Source organism: Phalangium opilio, unplaced genomic scaffold (assembly GCF_054372755.1).
Source record: "Phalangium opilio isolate 3A_F unplaced genomic scaffold, DU_Popi_V2 ptg000070l_1, whole genome shotgun sequence".
NCBI lineage: Eukaryota > Metazoa > Arthropoda > Arachnida > Opiliones > Phalangiidae > Phalangium > Phalangium opilio.
The window spans coordinates 2,812,944-2,831,047 of record NW_028324182.1 but is presented as its reverse complement, the minus strand read 5'-3'; the positions used below and the strand labels follow the sequence as shown (position 1 = coordinate 2,831,047).

The following is an 18,104-nucleotide window of genomic DNA, read 5'->3' as shown; positions in this document are numbered from 1 at the left end:
TTAGCGCTGTTTTCAAAAATGTAGTTGGGGAACTTGGGGAAACGTCTTACTGGCCCTCAAAACGTCACGAAGCGCAAATGGCGCTATTCAATTATTAAAATGACCTCGCAAAAAATCCATTTTTTTAAGAAAATTATGTCTATTTGAATTGTAGAAGTATTTTTGTAATGAAAACTAATACAATTACTATAGGAATAGCATTGTTGGAATTTAATTTTTAAATCCCGCGCCAACTTTTCGTCTGTCAAATTTTCAACAGTCAAGCGCTACGTCACGCCATCAAAAAAAAACCATATCGATTAAATGGTTTTTTTGATGACCAAGCGCTGAGAATCATGACGTCAAAACCGGAAAACAAAAAAAGCGTACAGTGGGGAAAATTTGGCATCGCTTAGTAAGCGCTGTCATCAAAGAGGGTTACTGAACGTACGCAGTGTATCCCTCTCTCTGCTTGCGCGCCAATATTGCGCAGAGCAGTAATCGCGTTACAGCTAGTGCCGAGAGGAGAGGAGAGTTTTCCCACGTGACCCTACATTTCGTGTAGCCGTCTGCCTATTCACCTCACCATTCCATACCCTTCTTCTTCCATGATGAGACCTGTCCCATTGCGGTCCGTGCGGGGGATGTACGTATTTCGCGGAACGGGTTACAGCTCATAACCGGTTTCGCGCGAGTTGCACATATCTCACTCCCGAATATTCGGTCGCCGAATATTCTTGCTTCGGCCGAGAGCATGGCCGAATATTCGGTATTCGGTATTCGGCAAAATCAATATTCGCGGCATCACTAGTTAAAACCCTCTTACAACACAGACATGAGACATCCTATATCCAAGGCGTGTCATATTACGTTCAGTAACTCCTATCCCACGCATCGGAAACCGATTTTTAGCCACATCGTATGATGTACTAGTTGAAATTTGATCTAGCAGGTGTAGTTATCAATCATTACTAGCAGCAATGTACTTAAGCGACTACTTTTCGAAGGATTACGCGTCATACAGTATTACAATCACGTGAGAAATAGCATTGGTCGGTTGTCGCCGTATGCGTCATTTATTGCATACGTGGCCGATAGTGAATCTGTCTTAGAAGAATGTCCCACGACACAGATATCCACGAATGATCGATGGCAAACGTAACTTCCACACTGGTTCGATAACAGACATGCGAGATTGGGTAATAATACCACGGTCTGGTTAAAAACGCCGGTTTTACTACGTTCAAGCCGTTGTCACGACATCTTTCCAGTAACTAGGCGCTCTTGCTTACACGTAAAAGCGCTTTACTCGTTGGCTTGACAAAGAAGTTCAATGGGCCATCGTTTTAATGAATGAAAAACCAAGCCACTCAGCAACTACAGCGATCTGAAAACGCCGTTGTAACTTTAGGCCAAATTAAAACACTTTATCAAATTAAATGTTTAGTTTTTTGGTCTAAAATGCTTTTAGCTCTGCCCCCAGAATCGGTCGTTTCTTAAATATCGAATCTTTTTTCAATTATGACCAATTAATTGAAAACAATATGGTCAAGCCATATTCGTCGCTTCACTTGAGGGGAAAATTCATCGCATTTTACGTGATACTTTGATGGCCCGTATCTCCGCGGGTGTTCAGTTTTGGACCATAGTTCTTTGGTGACTTAGTCTTGTTTTGACCCGTAGAATGCGCCCCTGAATTTGTAACACATCTTTTTGTAACACCCTGTATTTTATTTAGTTAAACTAAATTAAGCCACGAAGCCCTGTGTGATGAATATTTATATTTCATCAAGTTAAACCTACTACATTTGCAATATTTCAAAATTTTTTGCTTGTATAACTATCTCAAGTAACTAATAGTTTTAATGTTTTTGAATCTTCAAAAGCTACGAAAACTAGTTCAACTAGCATAATAACGAGGCTCCGACGAGAATCGAACTCTGCTCTCTCTCTCTCTCTCTCTCGGCTCTCTGCACCGTACGAAACGGGATTTGGATTGCGACACACGTTGCAATCGCCCACGAAAACCAATTTTAAATTTAAAACCGTACTCTTAAGAGCGCACCAAGCGGAGACACGCGGCGAACCAAAATGCCAAAAAAAAATCCTGGAAAGCCAGTATGCGCGGGCCTTTATTAACGTAGGCTCCGGCTGAAATAATTAACTAGAATTCAAATTAGGTTCAGATTTTATGGATAATTTGAAATAAGGACCTCCCACCAATCGTGTAACGCCCTATCTTCTTGTTATCAAAATTCCCGTGGCACGCTCCATGCCGAATGAAATTTAGAGCGAGATTTGATAAAAGTTGCTCGCGATGTGACAATCCTGGCGCGAGATGTAGAGCGTGCAACGGAAATTTTGTTAGCAGGAAGACGGGGCGTTACGCGATTGGTTGGAGCATGGGCCGAGAATAGTAAGAGGACTAGGCAGTCCCAAGCTTCTACGCGCAAACGATTTCGTCTTTCTAAAAAAACAGCCATCCCGTATCAGCGGGGGTTAAAATAGGGGAGAAACCGGAATTGGGGTCAAGCATTTCCGGCTACGGCCAACTTTGCGCGATCTCGGTTGGCCGTATTTCGGAGTATTGCCCTTTAATAATGGCGGTTTTCCGAATTTATCTTGTTGAAACCAAAGGTTGAAACCCAAACCTTTGGCCAAGAATAGTTAAACGGTACGGCAAAAAGGATAAAGTTAAGTATTTTAAATTTTTCAAGATGGTTAAAAATAAGCTCTGCGCTTTACCTATCTGTAATAGTTTTAGTCGCTACTTTCATAAACCGTACATAAAAACCAAGCCTTTGCTATGCAAACAATGGGCGGATTGTCTGGCTAAATTTAGGCTCAGCTGCTATTGCCTTCACACTCACGCATGCGCTGAATTTGGAATTATATTTTCCGGATTTTTGAGCCACGTGATTTAACCCCAAAGAGTGACGAAGTTCCGGTTTCCGATCGCGCTACTAGTGGCCGTTTTTTCCGTTGGACGCCTTTTCGCGACCCTGCCTAGTCCTCTTACTATTCTTGGCCCATGGTCGGAGGTCCTTAGTTCAAACTTGGAAGAGGGAAGTAACTTCTTCTCTTCCAAGGTTCAAATTATCCATAAAATCAGAACCTAATTTGAATTTTAAAATTATTCGGAAATATTTCCTGAATGTTTCACTGGTCTTATAATTAGTAGAACAATCGATAAAAAAAATCACTTGATTTTCCTCTTCACCCTTCCTTTAAAGAATAAATATTATATTTATATTTTTTAAATAAAAACACGTGTTAAGGATAATTATTTCCAAGGATTGACATAAAAATTACGTCTACATACGAGTGTGAATTAGCGAAGCGTAAATCTGTGATGCAATGAATTTATTCATTTCTTTCCTGAATAAATCAATTCATACAATTTGCTGTAAACGGCGTCACATTCTTAGGGAGATGGTGGCATTTTTACATTTGTGGCGGTCCGTGACGTAGGGAAGGGAGTGGTCAAATCCCTCCATTTAAACATGCTATAAGGAAAAGGCGCGATAGTAAATAATATTAAATTGAAGAATCTGAATATTAGAGAAGAAAAAAAAAACAATAACATGAATCATTTTCGGGTTTTTCAATTTGGCAAGATAATTAAGAGTTCTCAAAGGTATAATTTAATAGACATTTAAATTTTAATCTTTCTCGTCACTTAATTGAAGAGGGAAAAATTCCGTTTACATCGATTTGCATTTTAAAACGATTTAAAGAAATCTTTAATCTTTTAGTTCGAAAATAACAAGTTGGGAAGCTAAAATAAACCTCTCCGAGTCGAGAGGTTTTTTTTAAAGCATAGCGCGGCTTCAGTGGATCCCCTACAAGGGTACTTCCCTCCTGAACTCCCGGTTTGGCTTGGCAAATGCTAGTGGGCGGGATTTATACATCTATATCTATATAAATCAAAGTCCTGACTGACTGACTGATAATCAACGCCCAGCCCAAAACGCTTGCCCTAGAAGGCTGAAACTTTGCAGGAACGTTACTCATAAGTAGTAGGCGCGAACTAAGAAAGATTTTTCCAATCCGCCGACATCTTAAAAAATGGCGCCCAGAAATGTAAAAACTCTTCTCTATGCAACAAAGTCCGCGCGTTTCAACCGATTTCACAAATATTTAGTACTATGGCAACCTATAGACGGGCTGAATGGTTTTTCGGGTTCGATGGGTTGGCATCTTTTTAAATGGCGGCCAAAAACTTAAAAACCCTTCTTTATGGAATAATGTCCGCATGAAAAGTAATAAAAAATGTCCCGACGGGCTAACGGGCAAAGCTGAGTGCCTTCGCTCCTAGGGTGCTAAAAAATATTAGTCATCAGTTAAATCTACCCAATCTTTGTATCATTTTGATGGAAGTTCGTATTACACGCGAGTGACGCCGCGGGTAACAGCTAGTGCACGTATAAATCCCGCTCACAAATGCCTCTAGCTTTGCCAAGCCAAAACTGGAGTTCGTATGGAAAGTCAACTTGTAGGGGATCCACTGGAGCCGCGCTAGGATTTAAATAATTAAATAAATATAATTGATATTACTTATTTTAGTCGTCAATAATTTTCCAAAATTCTACTTAAGTCGTTTTAAGAAAAGTTGTTCCTAAAAACATTTGCAACTTAGCTATTGTTGACGTTTGAATAAGAAAAGCCGCAATTGCGTGAACCTTTGGTAGACGTTTCTCGTAACCCTAGCCGCGTGCATCTTAATCATAACGTTGATAATGGAGTAGAAGCCTATATTGTATTCTGTGAACAGCGAACGTGGTCCGGATATTGCGGACACGTTTGCTCCGATTTGCTTACTGCGAACACGGTGACAGACACACACACAGACTTCCAGTGTAATACCTCTCAGTGACATCATCGTCACTCGGAGAGGTTAAAAGATGTACCGCCCAGTGAGGGAAAATATACCTTCATCGTAATTTAAAACTCGGTAATGAGCCTCAAAGCAGGTTTTGCAAACTTTTTTTTTTAAATAATTTTCATCCACTTCTAAATTGAATAAAATAACTCTTTGCCATTATTATGGTACCTGAAAAATAGGTATTGATCAATTTGTTGTTTGATTATTCTGAGGCCAAGCATTGGTGTGATTCATTTTATAATGAACATATAAGTAGGCCTAAATCAATTCTACGAGATTTAAATAAAGTAGCTACAACAATTAAGCGGGTATAATCAAACGCAACCCAATTGCAAAATTAAAAATTTAACGAAATGGGCCAACGGCCAAGAAACATGTTGTCATTAAATTCATACGGACATGATGAACATTACGTTATTTAATGTGAAATCAAGTACGATTTCAAGCAAATTCTGTTATTTTTAAAATTGCCTATCGCCCTAATTAGAATAAACAAGCTGATATCTATAATAAAAAAAATATTAGAAATTCTCATTTCATAAATAATAACAGAAGTAAGATGAGACTAGAAGTAAAGAGCTCTAGCATTGATAATAGATCCTGGCACTAGTGAACAAATTTGAGGATTTTATGCCGCTTCCATCGCGCCTACACTAGAGAGAAAAAATTGGTCGAGTTCTAAAATATTTCCTACCCCCTTCCCCTCAACTTAAAGCCGCGGAACACGGACGCGGGTGCTTGAATCTAGTTCGGACGTCTACCGCCACGAGCATCTCACGTTTTGGAGGGAAAATTCAGAAACCGCTACCAGAGGGCCAACCGTTGGTGTGTTATCAAGAATATTCTCTTTCGCCAAGTGGAGAATTTGGTTAGCTCAGTACTTCTAGTCTCATCTTACTTCTGATAATAATTATTATTATTTGCATTTAGCGCATTTAAGAGAGTTCTCAAATATATAATTTCATATCGGTATAAATTTTTATTTTTCTGATGGTAAACATTAAAAATGCATTAACTATAATAGCCATGGATTAGAGCCAAGTCGGAGTATAGACATAGCAGGTCCAAGTGTTGGTCGCTGCACAATTGGTCTTTCCATCAAACAACAATCATGCGGCTGAAGATATTACTTTTTGCGTTTGAAGTGATTCATAAATTGATGACATTTATATCGTCTCTGCTTAAACTTATTCCATAACCGCGAATTTGGGATTCCTACCCAAATTACGGTTTCAAGTCGGTCTTCGCCTTTGGTCACGCCAGATTTCTGAAGCTATTTCCACTCGTTACAGAAATCAGCTCTACATCTTGTGAGTTTGACTTATTTAAAGTGTTAGCGACATAATTTTCGTCATCCACAAACTTAAAATGCGAAAAAAATCCTTGAAAAATCTAGTTTTTTAAGATATGTTTACTTTTTTATTTGGTTTCGTAGCAATTTATAGAATAGCAATCTGAGTATTGTGTTTGGAAAAGGCCTAGTTAAAATTTTGTTTCGTTTGATGAAGGAGAAATTTTCTCTCTAGATGTCGCTCACGTGACGCAAGTTAGTGTATTCGCGCCTATTTTATTCATATTCGCGGAATCGCGCCGCGGCATTAGTAGACTCAGGCGCTCGCGCTTGGCTTTCCCGCGAGATGCCGTGAGTCACGTATCAGGGAGAAAAACCCGCCAAAAATCTTCTCCGCAAATTTGCTTTTGCCCCCCAAATTTCAAGTTTTCGAAGCGTTTTTTTCTGTGTTTTACCTCATATTTATCAACATATTTTTGGAATCAGAAGAGTTTAAACTCTCAAAAAAGTAAGGTTTTCTTTAGATTTGAGATAATTTTTAAACCACGTCGCTATTCCTTTAAATCAATAGTTTTAAAGATAAAATAGAGTAAAAGAGTATACCCACTCTATTTAATTCCGAATCAGATTGATTTACTTTTTAGGCAAACCAAATTCCAAAATTTGTTATTGCAAGGGTTTATTTATGATTTCGTTGATTTTCTACCATTCATGGAAGAGAGATAAAATGCATTCGAAAATAGAAATAGCAGCATTTTAGTGTCATGGTCACTGTATCCCGCGACTATTGAATTGGTCAGGCATTGCTCGATTTTATGCAACTTTATAGTGTATGCGAAACATTGTATAGCCTTAGATCGTTGTTTTTGTGCTATGCAATAATAGCACATTAAAAACCACATGGAGCATTGCAAAATATTTTTTGTCCTTGTTGAACTACAGCAGTTAGGAAAACACACCGACGGGGTTTTGATCTGGCCGAAGTAATTTTGAAGATCTTTCAACTTCTAGATTTTTTGGAAACCCTTATGGGAATGTCTTCGTTATTTCGTCAAGAAGGACATTTCCATTTTAATTTATTTAATAAAAATATCGTAATATTGGTTGATCCAGATTTAATTATGGTAAGGCCTTTCCCAATTGTGGCTACAAATTTGGGACTGACCTAGCTAGCTCCCGCCGAATTGACCACTTATTTCAAGGTTGCGCTAACCAGTAGCAAAGAAATCAACAAAGCCGACCTTTACCATTTATTCCACATATTTATGGGAAATGGTCTAATAACGAGGTAAGAGTGAATTTAAAAATATAATTACATATCATATGATCAGGCAAAATTCTAAAAGCAATTTAATTTTAAAATTTTCAGCAATGGAGAACTTTGGAAGAAACAGAAGAAATTGTTGAATCCGATGTTTCATCTTGGGAGCATCAAGGAGTTCGTTCCCATGATCTGATTCCAAGATATTAGACATATCGGGGTCAATCGAGAAGTGCGCGTTCAACATAATTATGGGTAAATTGAGAAGCCTTTGATATCGAATACAAGTATGGTATCAAAGAGGCAGTCATTAACTTACAACCTAGACGTATTTTAGTTTGAAGTGTGGAGCGTACCCATGGACAATATAATTCTAGAAAGGACCAGCGACAAAATAATTTTAGCACTCTCGCCCAGTGAACTTAGGGCGATAAGTCTTTGCTTTGAAATTATGACTCACCTTGATATACCAAAATATATGCTAAATTGCTAATAGTCATTTACGTTCCGTACTGTTTTGTACGCGAATGTTTGAGCTGTCCTTAAAAATAGGGTCAACATTAATAATTTGTTCTGAAAGGAATAAACATCTTGGAGATTTCTTTTTCAAAGCCATTAAAAGGTACCAAATGGAAAACTTAATTCATTCCACCATAAACTCAATTCCTCTTCTAATTTAACTAACTCGCCTCAGATTTCCCTATTTTTAAATATTTCACTTTTATGAAACTTCAATACAACAAATTAGTGTGAAAAGAACGTCGGTAGTCGCGAATAAACCGTTCTCAAAAGTGGTTGCGAGTTTCAGCAGAGAGAATTTATAATAGGGAGTAGAAAGTCGCGAATTGGAAACTGAGGAATATTATGTAGCTCAAAGATCACGTGATCAACAAAACTGGCCAGATCTTTTCCGGTGTAATTTTTTGTGGCCCCTCCATTCAGGGAGGTTCTAGATTGTTGCAGGAGGGTCTCTAGAGGAGATGCACACAACCCTTTTAGGGAAAGGGAAACTTCCGACTTAAAATAACTCCAAATGGGGCCAGTCGCGAACCCTTATTGGGTAATTGTACAACCAATACTGATTGAGGGCAAACTTTAATAATTGAAGGAGTGTCATGTGACCGGAAATTTACCTGGCCAGTTTTAGCGTCGCAGCCTACTTGTTTGAGCTACATGGTCAAGGGCAAGAGCTTCCACTCCCTATTATAAATTCTCTCTGGTTTCAGTACCTTAGGCAGTAGTATCGTCTGCTTGATGTAGAGTTAATACGCAACGTTGATTGGTAGGTTCATACAAAGACGAAAGATGGGGCTAGAGAGTTACCAGTCCACTAAAGTCCTTTATTTAAACGTCTTTGTTTTCCACATACCGGATATTCCCCTATATTTGCGGCTTTACTTAAAGATGAATACGGTAGAAGAAAAGTTAAATATTATAGTCCACATCAATAAAAAATATAGAGCTGAAGGGAATTAGATCCAGTGAATTAATTTATATTAAATATTTATATTTAAATTTATATTAAATTATATTATATATAACTTTAAGCGAGGGAAAGTTCCGCGGCTCAAGGTCCTCCAGAAACTAATCCGTTCTTAAGTGCCTAATTACTGCGACTTAACTAAAATCGTCATTAAAGGGTATGAGAAGCTTCGTTTGAATAAACTCTGATTTATATAACAATTAATTACTGTGAATTCAAAAATATCAAGCTTTCAATTCTCCGATTTCTGGTTATTTGGCCGCAATATTCATTTGAAAATGCTTCACATGAAATTATTTGAAATCCACTATTTAAGAAAGGCTAAAACGTTTTCCTGTTTTTGACGTCACACACGCGAGATGGTGCCACTCTCTCCGCTATCAGACCCAGAGTTTAGACAGGGGAGAAGCATGGACAAAGCTCGAGACACGTATACCTCGCGCGTATAGGATTCCCTCGCTTTTTTTCCGCACGTCATAGTGATGTCATAAAACAGACGAACAAGCTTGAGGCTTGACAAGACAACATTGTTGATATATCGAAACTGAGTTTTCGTTATTTTCCAATGGATATTAAAAATATAAACTTGGGTTCAATTTTACTAAAAACTTGATGTTTTGAAAGTAGAGACTTGAAAGTGTAACATAATACCACTTTCGTGGTAAAATATGATATGAAATTGTAAATTCCCATACCCTTTAACATTAGATGCGAAGAAAGCTTTAGTTACCGGTTAGTTCGACCGTGGTTGATATCGGACAACATATTCAAAATGACACCCAAGGGAAATGAAGTCGTAAATGTAGTTAAATTAATTGACGAGACGTTCCAAGTAAGTAGACAACTTTTGAAATTTGGTTGTGACACATTACGTAAAAAACCACCAATTCATTCGCAGACGGAGTTAATGAAATTCAAGGCGAATATGAAAGAGCCCGACGATAACGTTCGAAGCGTGAACTTCGCGGATATACTTCTACAAATGCTTGAGAAAAACCAGGAATTTATGAGCGATAAACAATTACGAGACGAATGCGTAACTATCATTGGAGCGGTAATAAACGACAATGTGCGCTTTAAATCTCAAAAGGTTATACAGAATGACTTTCGCAGGGTTTGGATAGCACTTCTGTCGCTACAACAATTACCCTGTATATGCTCGGCCTTTACCCGGAGATTCAAGAAAAGGTCTACGAAGAGTTGACTTCCGTCTGTGGAACGGACATCGAAAGAGACATTGAATACGCCGATTTAAAACACTTGACCTACCTCGAAAAATCACGAAGGTTATTTTTTTATTAAATATAGACGCAAATTACTTAATACAAATTTTACAATTTTAAGTAAAATAAAATCTATTCTATTTACGTGCAGGAATCACTAAGGCTGTGTCCTCCGGGTCCATTGATTGCTCGCCAGCTTACTGCAGATATGCAAATAGGTTTGTTTTCTGCTTGTTATTGGTAATTACTCCGTTGCAAGTGCACTTTGGAACTACTAATTTCTTACTTCTAAGATTTTCACGTTGATTATGAAATATTTTACCAATTACCCTTGCGTAGAATTTTAAAAGTTGTGATTAATTTTTATGAAAATGAAGCGTCAGGGTTGGTTTCCATGGAAAAACTCAAAGAGGCTCAAGCCAATATTTCTTCCGAATCTCCAATTACAAACAGAACACCGACTTTAATCCACTTCCCTTAAGTTTACTAAACATATTTCAAAATATTCAACCTTTTATATAAACAAATTCTGTTGCAAATTTTAGGCGACAAAATTCTTAAAAAGGGTGCGACGTGCGCCATCTTGATTCAAGGCGTTCATCACGACCCCAGACACTTCCCCAATCCAGAAGTATTCGACCCCGACAGATTCAACTCGAAGAACAGCGAAGGAAGACACCCATTTGCCTACATCCCATTTGCATCAGGTCCCCGCAATTGCATCGGTTCGGCAACACCTTCCTTTCAATATTTAATAACTTCATTTAATTTCGTCTGTTTTCCAGGACAGACATTCGCCATGATTGAATTGAAATTGTTTTTAGTTTACGTTTTTCGCCATTTCCAAACACTTCGCAATTACCGAGAGACAAAGTAATTCCTAGTTTGTTTATTTTCATCAAAATTCATGAGATGCCCCCTCCATTTCGAGCCCAGAGTTCAGAATTATTGAAAATCTTTATACATTGCATTTCACTTGTTCAATTTATTTTTATTAAACAATAACTATACTTTGAGGAAATAATAATGTGGCTAAAAAAAAACCGTATTTCGACCGAATAATTTTTTGTAAAATTATCCTGACTTCAAACAATTTTCACTTCTAATATAACTGTTAGAAAACATGAGTGAATAGTTCCTCGGTGCGCAGCTCTCAAATGATTACCATTTGTACACAAGTAACTTTAGTAGACGCATACTGCGCATGGCGGTAGAAACGTACCGAGACGACATACCTTATTATATATGCTTTTTTGTTATTGAAACATTAATGATAGAGCCTTAGCTGAAACTTGAAAAGAAAAACCAAGTATTTTAGAATTTAATTTCCAATTGCAAAATAAAAAAGATAAATAGGTAGTAATAGTGCCAAAATATTATAAAACTTCGAGATCTTAATCTAATTTCTAATTATTAAGAAAGAAAGTAATGTAATTATAATATATCAGCTTGAAATTATTTAAGTGGTTTGGGTTTGGCCCTCTCCTTAAAGACCACTTAGGTAAACCAAGACTTCCTTATGCAAATTTAGGAAATCATTTTTGCGAAAATTTTAATGAAGAACATATAGAAATTAAAAGATTTCACTAGGTAGACTAAATTAACTCGAGCCAGAGTATAAACACCGCGGGTCGAAGTGTTGATCGCTCAGTTGGTTTTTCAATCAAACAACAAACAATCATGTCGCTGAAGATATTACTTTTAACTTTTGAAGTAATTCATAAATTGATGACATTTATATCGTCTCTACTTCAAAGTATTCCATTACCGCGAATTTGGAATTCGTACCCAAATTACGGTTTCAAGTCGGTCTTTGCCTTTGGTCACTTCAGATTTGTTAAGCTCTTCCCACCCGTTAAAGACATCACCACTACAACTTGTGAGTTTTGATTAAAAAAAAAACTTATTGAAAGCCTAGATAAGTGCTATTTGAGTATATAGACAAATTCGAGAAACCTACACACACAGGGGCGAGACCGCCATTGGGGTCTTCCCCCTCTCGCCTAGAAGCACCGCTAGAGGCTGTGCAAGATGGTTAGCCTTTCGCGTGTCGTGAACTGGGGCTCATCCTGGCGGTGCCTCTTGGATCGAGGGAGAATAACCCAATGGCAATATCGCCCCTGTATGCTGGTTTTTCTTTTTTTTTTTTCGAAATGATCTATTCAATTATGGAATACGATTGGAGTGTGAATATCCAATGAAGTAAAATTTGTATTTTATCATGAATTTATTGAATAACTTTAATAGCTATGTATAGAATTGCCTTGTAGTCCACTCTAGAAAAAACGAGTGTGACGTACATTTTATAACCAGTAAGAAGCAAAACTTTGGTATAAAAGCGTATCTTTCGTTTTCAAATAGCATCGTTATATCTTGGACTAAGTAAAGCTTTACCGGGACTAGACACTCTAGCCTTTGGTAAGGCAATCCGGTTTGGATCATAAAAGCCATTGAAATAAGGGGGGAAGAAAAGACTACTTTCCCTCGTTTCCCGTAATTTTGTTACACATCCGGTTTACACGGCGCATGCGCGACTTTTCAACAAATCAGGAGCCTTCACTAGTGAGATTTGTAAACGGGCGGTTAGGACATTTAACGGGACGACTAATTTCAAAGAAGCGGGCTGGATAAACGGAAATTTAGGTTTTCATTTAAGAAATTAGGTATGTAATAACGGTTAAACACTGTATTTACCCAAAATGCAAAAATGATTCTCGATACTTTGACCCCAAAGGCGTTAAATTTGTTCCTTTTCCTAAGCCTTTGACCAAGTTTGATTGTCAAAAATCGTTTCGAATAATGCGCGCACGCGCGATGTATAGCAAAATAATACACGTTCTATCTTGTTTGTCCGCCAAGCTTTCATTTGTTCCCGCTAGGTGCACTGGTATAGCCAATGGCTTTTGTGAGCCGCGTTTTTTATGGACTGTCTAGTCCCGGTAAGGCATTATTTAGTCCAAGGTGCTATTGACGTAGCCTCGACTCCCGCGACCTATATACGTCTAACCTGAATGTAACAAGACGGCCCAAGGGCTCGTAATAGTAGCCACATCGTACGAGTGAATAGCCCCTCTATACCCTACCCTAATGAGTGGATAACCCCTCTATAACTTACCTTAATGAGTGAATAGCGCTATCTTTTACAATGCTTAAATGATTTACCGTGCATAAAATCAGAGTTAATAGCCCCTCGATGCCCTACTCTAAACAGTGATAAAATTATAAACGTATAAATTTACTTATGCTGTAATTCTAATATTCCGGCGAATCGAAGAACAGATAGTTTTAGTGATAATCCCCTCGATGAGTTTACAACATAGACTTATGCCGATGCACACTTATCGCATCTTATAAATTTCTAACAAGGACTTATGCCCAGAAACTTTTGAAAGAGAAAGTTTAGTTATAGTGATTACGCATTTTAGTGATTATCCCCTCGAATTACCTTTAGCAATGCTAAAATGATCAAACGCATAACGCTCATTTAACACTATGTTAGCTCTATCTAAACCCATATTTGAATTAACCGCCAAAACGTTCCAGTCAAACATAACATAGATGGCGATAGCTACCGAACGAGAACAAAACACATACTATGATGTGGCTAAAAACAGTTCCCTTTCAGTGTTTTAAACGAGTAAAATTAGGGTTGGCGGTTGTCCTACGCATCAGAATAGCTAATGAAAAGCGAGAATGGTGGAGGCCGATGATTAAGAACATTTTAGCCCATCCTGTTACCTTCAATCAGATATTAGTATGGGACTTCTCAAAGATTCCAAGTTTAAATAAAAAACTGTGTATTCCAATGGAGCCTTATAGTGCACAGGGTTTTCCCCATTTAACTGCCACTCTATCATGGTCCTTCGGTGATTCCTGATTACCTTTATTGCAATGTATAGATGGGTTAGAAACCATTATGGGAATGTCTACGATATTTCGTCAAGAGGGACTTTTCAATTTCGATTTATTTAATAAAAAAAACGTGATATTGATTGATCCAGATTTAATTAAGGTAAGGGAAATTTCACATGTGCCAACAAATTTGGAGCTTAAATCGCTAACTACCGCCGAATCGGCAACTTAATTCTAGGTTGTCCTAAACAGTACGAAAGAAATTAACAAATCCCGATATTACCACTTTATGCAAACTGTTCTAGGAAAGGGCTTAATAACGAGGTAAGAGTAAAAATTCGGATCAAGCACACTTGAAAACGCTAATTAATCGGTGAAATTTCAGCAATGGAGACCTTTGGAGGAAACAGAGGAAATTGCTGAATCCGATGTTTCATCTTGGGAGCATCAAAGAGTTCGTTCCCATGATGAACAAACACGTCAAAATGATGATTACTCAATTACAAAAAGACATTTCCAAATCTGATCCCAAGATATTAGACATATCGGATTCAATCGAGCAGTGCGCGTTCAACATAATTATGGGTAAATTGAGAATCTGCTTTCCTGTTGATACTTCACGTTGAAAAGAAATTACAAAATGAAGTATGACATCAATCAGAGATCTCTTGATATAAAAATTAAAAATTGGAAACGGAGATGGATTTAAGGAATCCTAGATGGGATGTTGGAACGAAATATCTGAAACTTTTGTTATGAAAATCAGAATCTAATGTTTCTGGTTGATGTATAGGCAAACACGATTTCAAATAAGGTCAATTTTAATTTTAATTTATTCATAGACGCTATTTTTGACTTTGAATCTGGAAATGGAAATTTCTTTCAAAATGACTATTTCGAAGGTTTCAAAAGGTAAAAATGTTTATGCTGCGATATAAGAGAGTGTGCCACAGAGACCACTATTTGTCTCACCGTGAATCTATATAACTATGAATATACAGCTCTATCATATGCCCCTTCTATCATGTCGATTTGGTTTTGGTGTTACCCTCCTAGCTTTGACGCGTTTTGCGTAGCTATATAGCCAATCACAAGACAAGAGAAAGTGACGTTTTGAATTTACACACCCCCGGACTCCCACTCCCTTCGCCCGCTCCTAATACTAGCAGACACGTGACTGATGTCTCCTTTCGCTAAGTCCCGCCCAAACCTTATCGAGAGGTTAGACAGCGTAACGCAGCTGTATATTCATAGTTATATAGATTCATGGTCTCACTAGATGAAGAGAAACGGAATTAACATTTTATATCAGAAGTTAATGACTTCTTATCCTGGGAAGTATTGGACACTTTGGCTTTATATATTATCCATCCCTGCTAGTCAAAATTGCCTATGGCAATCGTAAAAGAGGGTCGAATGTTTCCTCCCCACTAGGAAAACTATCTAATCTACTGAAAAAAAACCCACGCCGAGAGGCTGTGGCTCTCAAACTGTGGGGCGTGTTCAAAACTTCTTCAGCGCCAATCGTTGAAAAGCCCGTCTGGCTAGAACTCTATGAAAATCCATTACAATCCGTGGGCCTAGGACCCCACACTAGTTTGACCGGAATTTCTAGCAAACTCTATTAACAGCTGTTCTTGTCACCGTTTCTGATTCGTTACCTTAAACCATATGGCACACCTTAAAGTTTCGTTACTTGCCCGCTGCTGGCGCGCAAATCAGCCTGCCAGCTTAAAATGAGGGAAACGCCGTAGGTGGCGCGGTGATCGGACCTAATAAGAAGTTGGCAAACAGAGATGGTTCCGGATATGGTTAGAGTCCAATACTTCCCAGGATAAGAAGTCAAAAACTTCTGTTTATATTCACATTCCATAGCTTTCCATTTTTTCTAAAAACATTTAATTGATATTAATGAAGTTATTTCCAAACCTTTGTCAAATAGATCCCAAACAAAATTTAAACAACAGAGCGCTACAGAAACTAATTTTTCTCTAACGCCCTCGATTACGTCACGAGCGTGACCAATATAACGTCGTCACTAAACGAATTAACAGAAATAGTTCGTTAATTATAGATTAGAACAAAGCTTCAGTTATCGTCTAACTCGACCATGGTTGACTTTGGATGAAATATTCAAATTGACAGCTTTGGGAAAAGAAACCGTAAATGCAATTAAACTAATGGATGACGTCTTCAAAGTAAGTTTTTCTTAAGCAGACCTAAATTATTTGGTACAAAAATGTTAACTTGCTCGCAGATCATGTTAACGAGAAAGAAAGCGAATATAAAAGAACCCGACGATAACGTTCGAAATGCGAACTTTATGGATATTATTCTACAATTGCTGGATAAAAACCCCGAATTAATGAGTGAGAAGCAACTTCGTGACGAATGCCTAACTCTGATTGCGGCGGTAATGAACCAGAAAAATCCCCATTAACTGATAACCAGTCTTGACATTACTTTGACAGGGTTACGACACCAGCGCTACCACTACAACATTTACCCTATTCATGCTCGGTCTTTATCCGGAGATTCAAGAAAAGGTCTACCAAGAGTTGACTTCCGTCTGTGGAACGGACATAGAAAGAGACATTGAATACGCCGATTTAAAACACTTGACCTACCTCGAAAAAGTCGCGAAGGTTAATTTTTGTTCAACAGCTAAAGCAACTGCATTACAAGTTTTCCAATATTAAGTGAAAGCCAACTTAACCCTTTGCAGGAATCGCTAAGGCTGTGTCCTCCACTTCCGTTGATTGCTCGCGAGCTTACTCAAGACCTAAAAATAAGTTCGTTTACAGCTTAGTCATTTCTTACTAGAATTAAAAATTTACTATTTTTCTAAGTACCCTTGAAAATAATTAGAAGTTTTCTTCTGTATTTGTTCTAAGTCTAAAACTTAGATCATAATATTGACTTGAATCCACTATTATACTGTATATATATTTCAAAATATCTCGATAAAATAATATCATTGCAAATTACAGGCGAGAAAATTCTTAAAAAGGGTGTGACGTGCGGCATCTTGGTACAAAGCGTTCATCGGGACCCCCGACATTACCCTAATCCAGAAGTATTCGACCCCGACAGATTCAATCCGGAGAACAACGCGAGAAGACACCCATTTGCCTACATACCATTTGCTGCCGGTCCCCGCAATTGCATCGGTTCGTCAACACCTTTCCTTCAGTAATTAACTTCATTTCTAAAAGTCAACTTGAACTATTTTCCAGGACAAGCATTCGCCACGATTGGATTGAAAGTAATTTTAGCGAACGTTCTTCGACATTTCCGAGTCACTTCCCAATTAGCGAGAGACAAAGTAATTCCTGCTTATGATATTGTCAATAAAATGCATGAAATGCCACTACATTTCGAGCCCAGAAACCAGAAGAATTGAAAATATATATGTATTGTATTTCACTTGTTGAACTAGCATTGGCTAAATGTCTAAATTGCAAGAGTAATTAATGAACAAAGTACAGTCGCGGAAATAAGTTTCGGATCATTTTCAATCGACGATAATTTCATGATGGATCGTCGTATCGCAAAATTTTTGACATTATTAGTTAAGTGTGAATGTCAAGAATAGGTCAACACCTTATTTTTGAAAATCAGAAAATTATTGCGCTCGTGACTACTAAAAAACCAAAAAATCACTTTTCGACCAATTAAAATCTTCGCGTCACGTGACATTTTTTAGATGCATCACATAGCTCGCGTCATTTGGAAACGAACCCTTTTTGAAATTTTAAAATCGGTCCAGCCGTTCAAAAGTTATGACGTAAAATGTGACTGGATTTTGGTCACAAATTAAGCCTAACGTCCAAAAGATTGTTTAAGAAAAGCCAATGAAGCCAAAGGCGGGTAATGTTATTTCAATAGAAAAAGGAAAACACCAAAAAATTGCTTTTCAAAAATATTATAAAATTGAGTAATTTAAATAAAAATTGAATAATTAAAATAAAAATTGAATAATTAAAATAAAAATTGACCAAATCAAATTAAAATTGATTAAATCAAATTGAAATTGACTAAATCAAATTAAAATTGACTAAATCAAATTAAAATTGACTAAATCAAATTAAAATTGACTAAATCAAATTAAAATTGACTAAATCAAATTA

General features: G+C 37.5%; 2 protein-coding genes and 1 long non-coding RNA gene across 7 annotated transcripts; 2 read left to right on the top strand and 1 right to left on the bottom strand.

Moving 5' to 3' along the window:
• The first annotated feature begins 6,507 nt into the window (after positions 1 to 6,507).
• LOC149661066 (cytochrome P450 4V2-like) lies at positions 6,508 to 10,412 on the top strand. The gene is made up of 5 exons (XM_089842471.1): positions 6,508 to 7,443; positions 7,525 to 9,731; positions 9,798 to 9,953; positions 10,013 to 10,185; positions 10,274 to 10,412. Exons 2-5 carry the CDS (start codon positions 9,672 to 9,674, stop codon positions 10,281 to 10,283), a joined length of 399 nt encoding a protein of 132 aa, XP_089698597.1. The 5' UTR covers positions 6,508 to 7,443; positions 7,525 to 9,671; the 3' UTR covers positions 10,284 to 10,412.
• On the bottom strand, positions 7,334 to 8,193 carry LOC149661067 (uncharacterized). The gene is made up of 4 exons (XR_016368776.1): positions 7,877 to 8,193; positions 7,736 to 7,789; positions 7,472 to 7,608; positions 7,334 to 7,363 (listed from the first exon to the last, which is right to left on the bottom strand). It is a non-coding gene; the product is annotated as an uncharacterized LOC149661067 (long non-coding RNA).
• Positions 10,413 to 10,732: 320 nt separating the features above from the next.
• On the top strand, positions 10,733 to 17,738 carry LOC149661065 (cytochrome P450 4V2-like). Of its 5 annotated transcripts, none has more exons than XM_089842461.1 (12): positions 10,733 to 10,847; positions 10,908 to 10,995; positions 14,022 to 14,134; positions 14,213 to 14,298; positions 14,360 to 14,559; positions 14,817 to 14,886; positions 16,049 to 16,172; positions 16,232 to 16,387; positions 16,446 to 16,619; positions 16,700 to 16,766; positions 16,965 to 17,144; positions 17,211 to 17,738. In XM_089842461.1, exons 3-12 carry the CDS (start codon positions 14,039 to 14,041, stop codon positions 17,375 to 17,377), a joined length of 1,320 nt encoding a protein of 439 aa, XP_089698587.1. In that variant the 5' UTR covers positions 10,733 to 10,847; positions 10,908 to 10,995; positions 14,022 to 14,038; the 3' UTR covers positions 17,378 to 17,738. The 5 variants fall into 5 exon arrangements, with proteins under 5 accessions (XP_089698587.1, XP_089698586.1, XP_089698590.1 ...); XM_089842460.1 differs by having other exon boundaries at positions 10,766 to 10,847; positions 10,913 to 10,995; XM_089842464.1 differs by lacking the exons at positions 10,733 to 10,847; positions 10,908 to 10,995 and adding an exon at positions 11,057 to 12,324.
• The last annotated feature ends 366 nt before the right edge of the window (positions 17,739 to 18,104 follow it).

Coding starts and splice junctions, on each gene's coding strand:
- LOC149661066 (XM_089842471.1), top strand. CDS start 9,672: ATGACACCCAAGGGAAATGAAGTCGTAAATGTAGTTAAATTAATTGAC. Junction 9,732..9,797: donor TAATTGACGAGACGTTCCAA/GTAAGTAGACAA, acceptor ATTCATTCGCAG/ACGGAGTTAATGAAATTCAA. Junction 9,954..10,012: donor GCGTAACTATCATTGGAGCG/GTAATAAACGAC, acceptor TGACTTTCGCAG/GGTTTGGATAGCACTTCTGT.
- LOC149661065 (XM_089842461.1), top strand. CDS start 14,039: ATGGGAATGTCTACGATATTTCGTCAAGAGGGACTTTTCAATTTCGAT. Junction 14,135..14,212: donor TTGATCCAGATTTAATTAAG/GTAAGGGAAATT, acceptor ACTTAATTCTAG/GTTGTCCTAAACAGTACGAA. Junction 16,620..16,699: donor ACCTCGAAAAAGTCGCGAAG/GTTAATTTTTGT, acceptor AACCCTTTGCAG/GAATCGCTAAGGCTGTGTCC.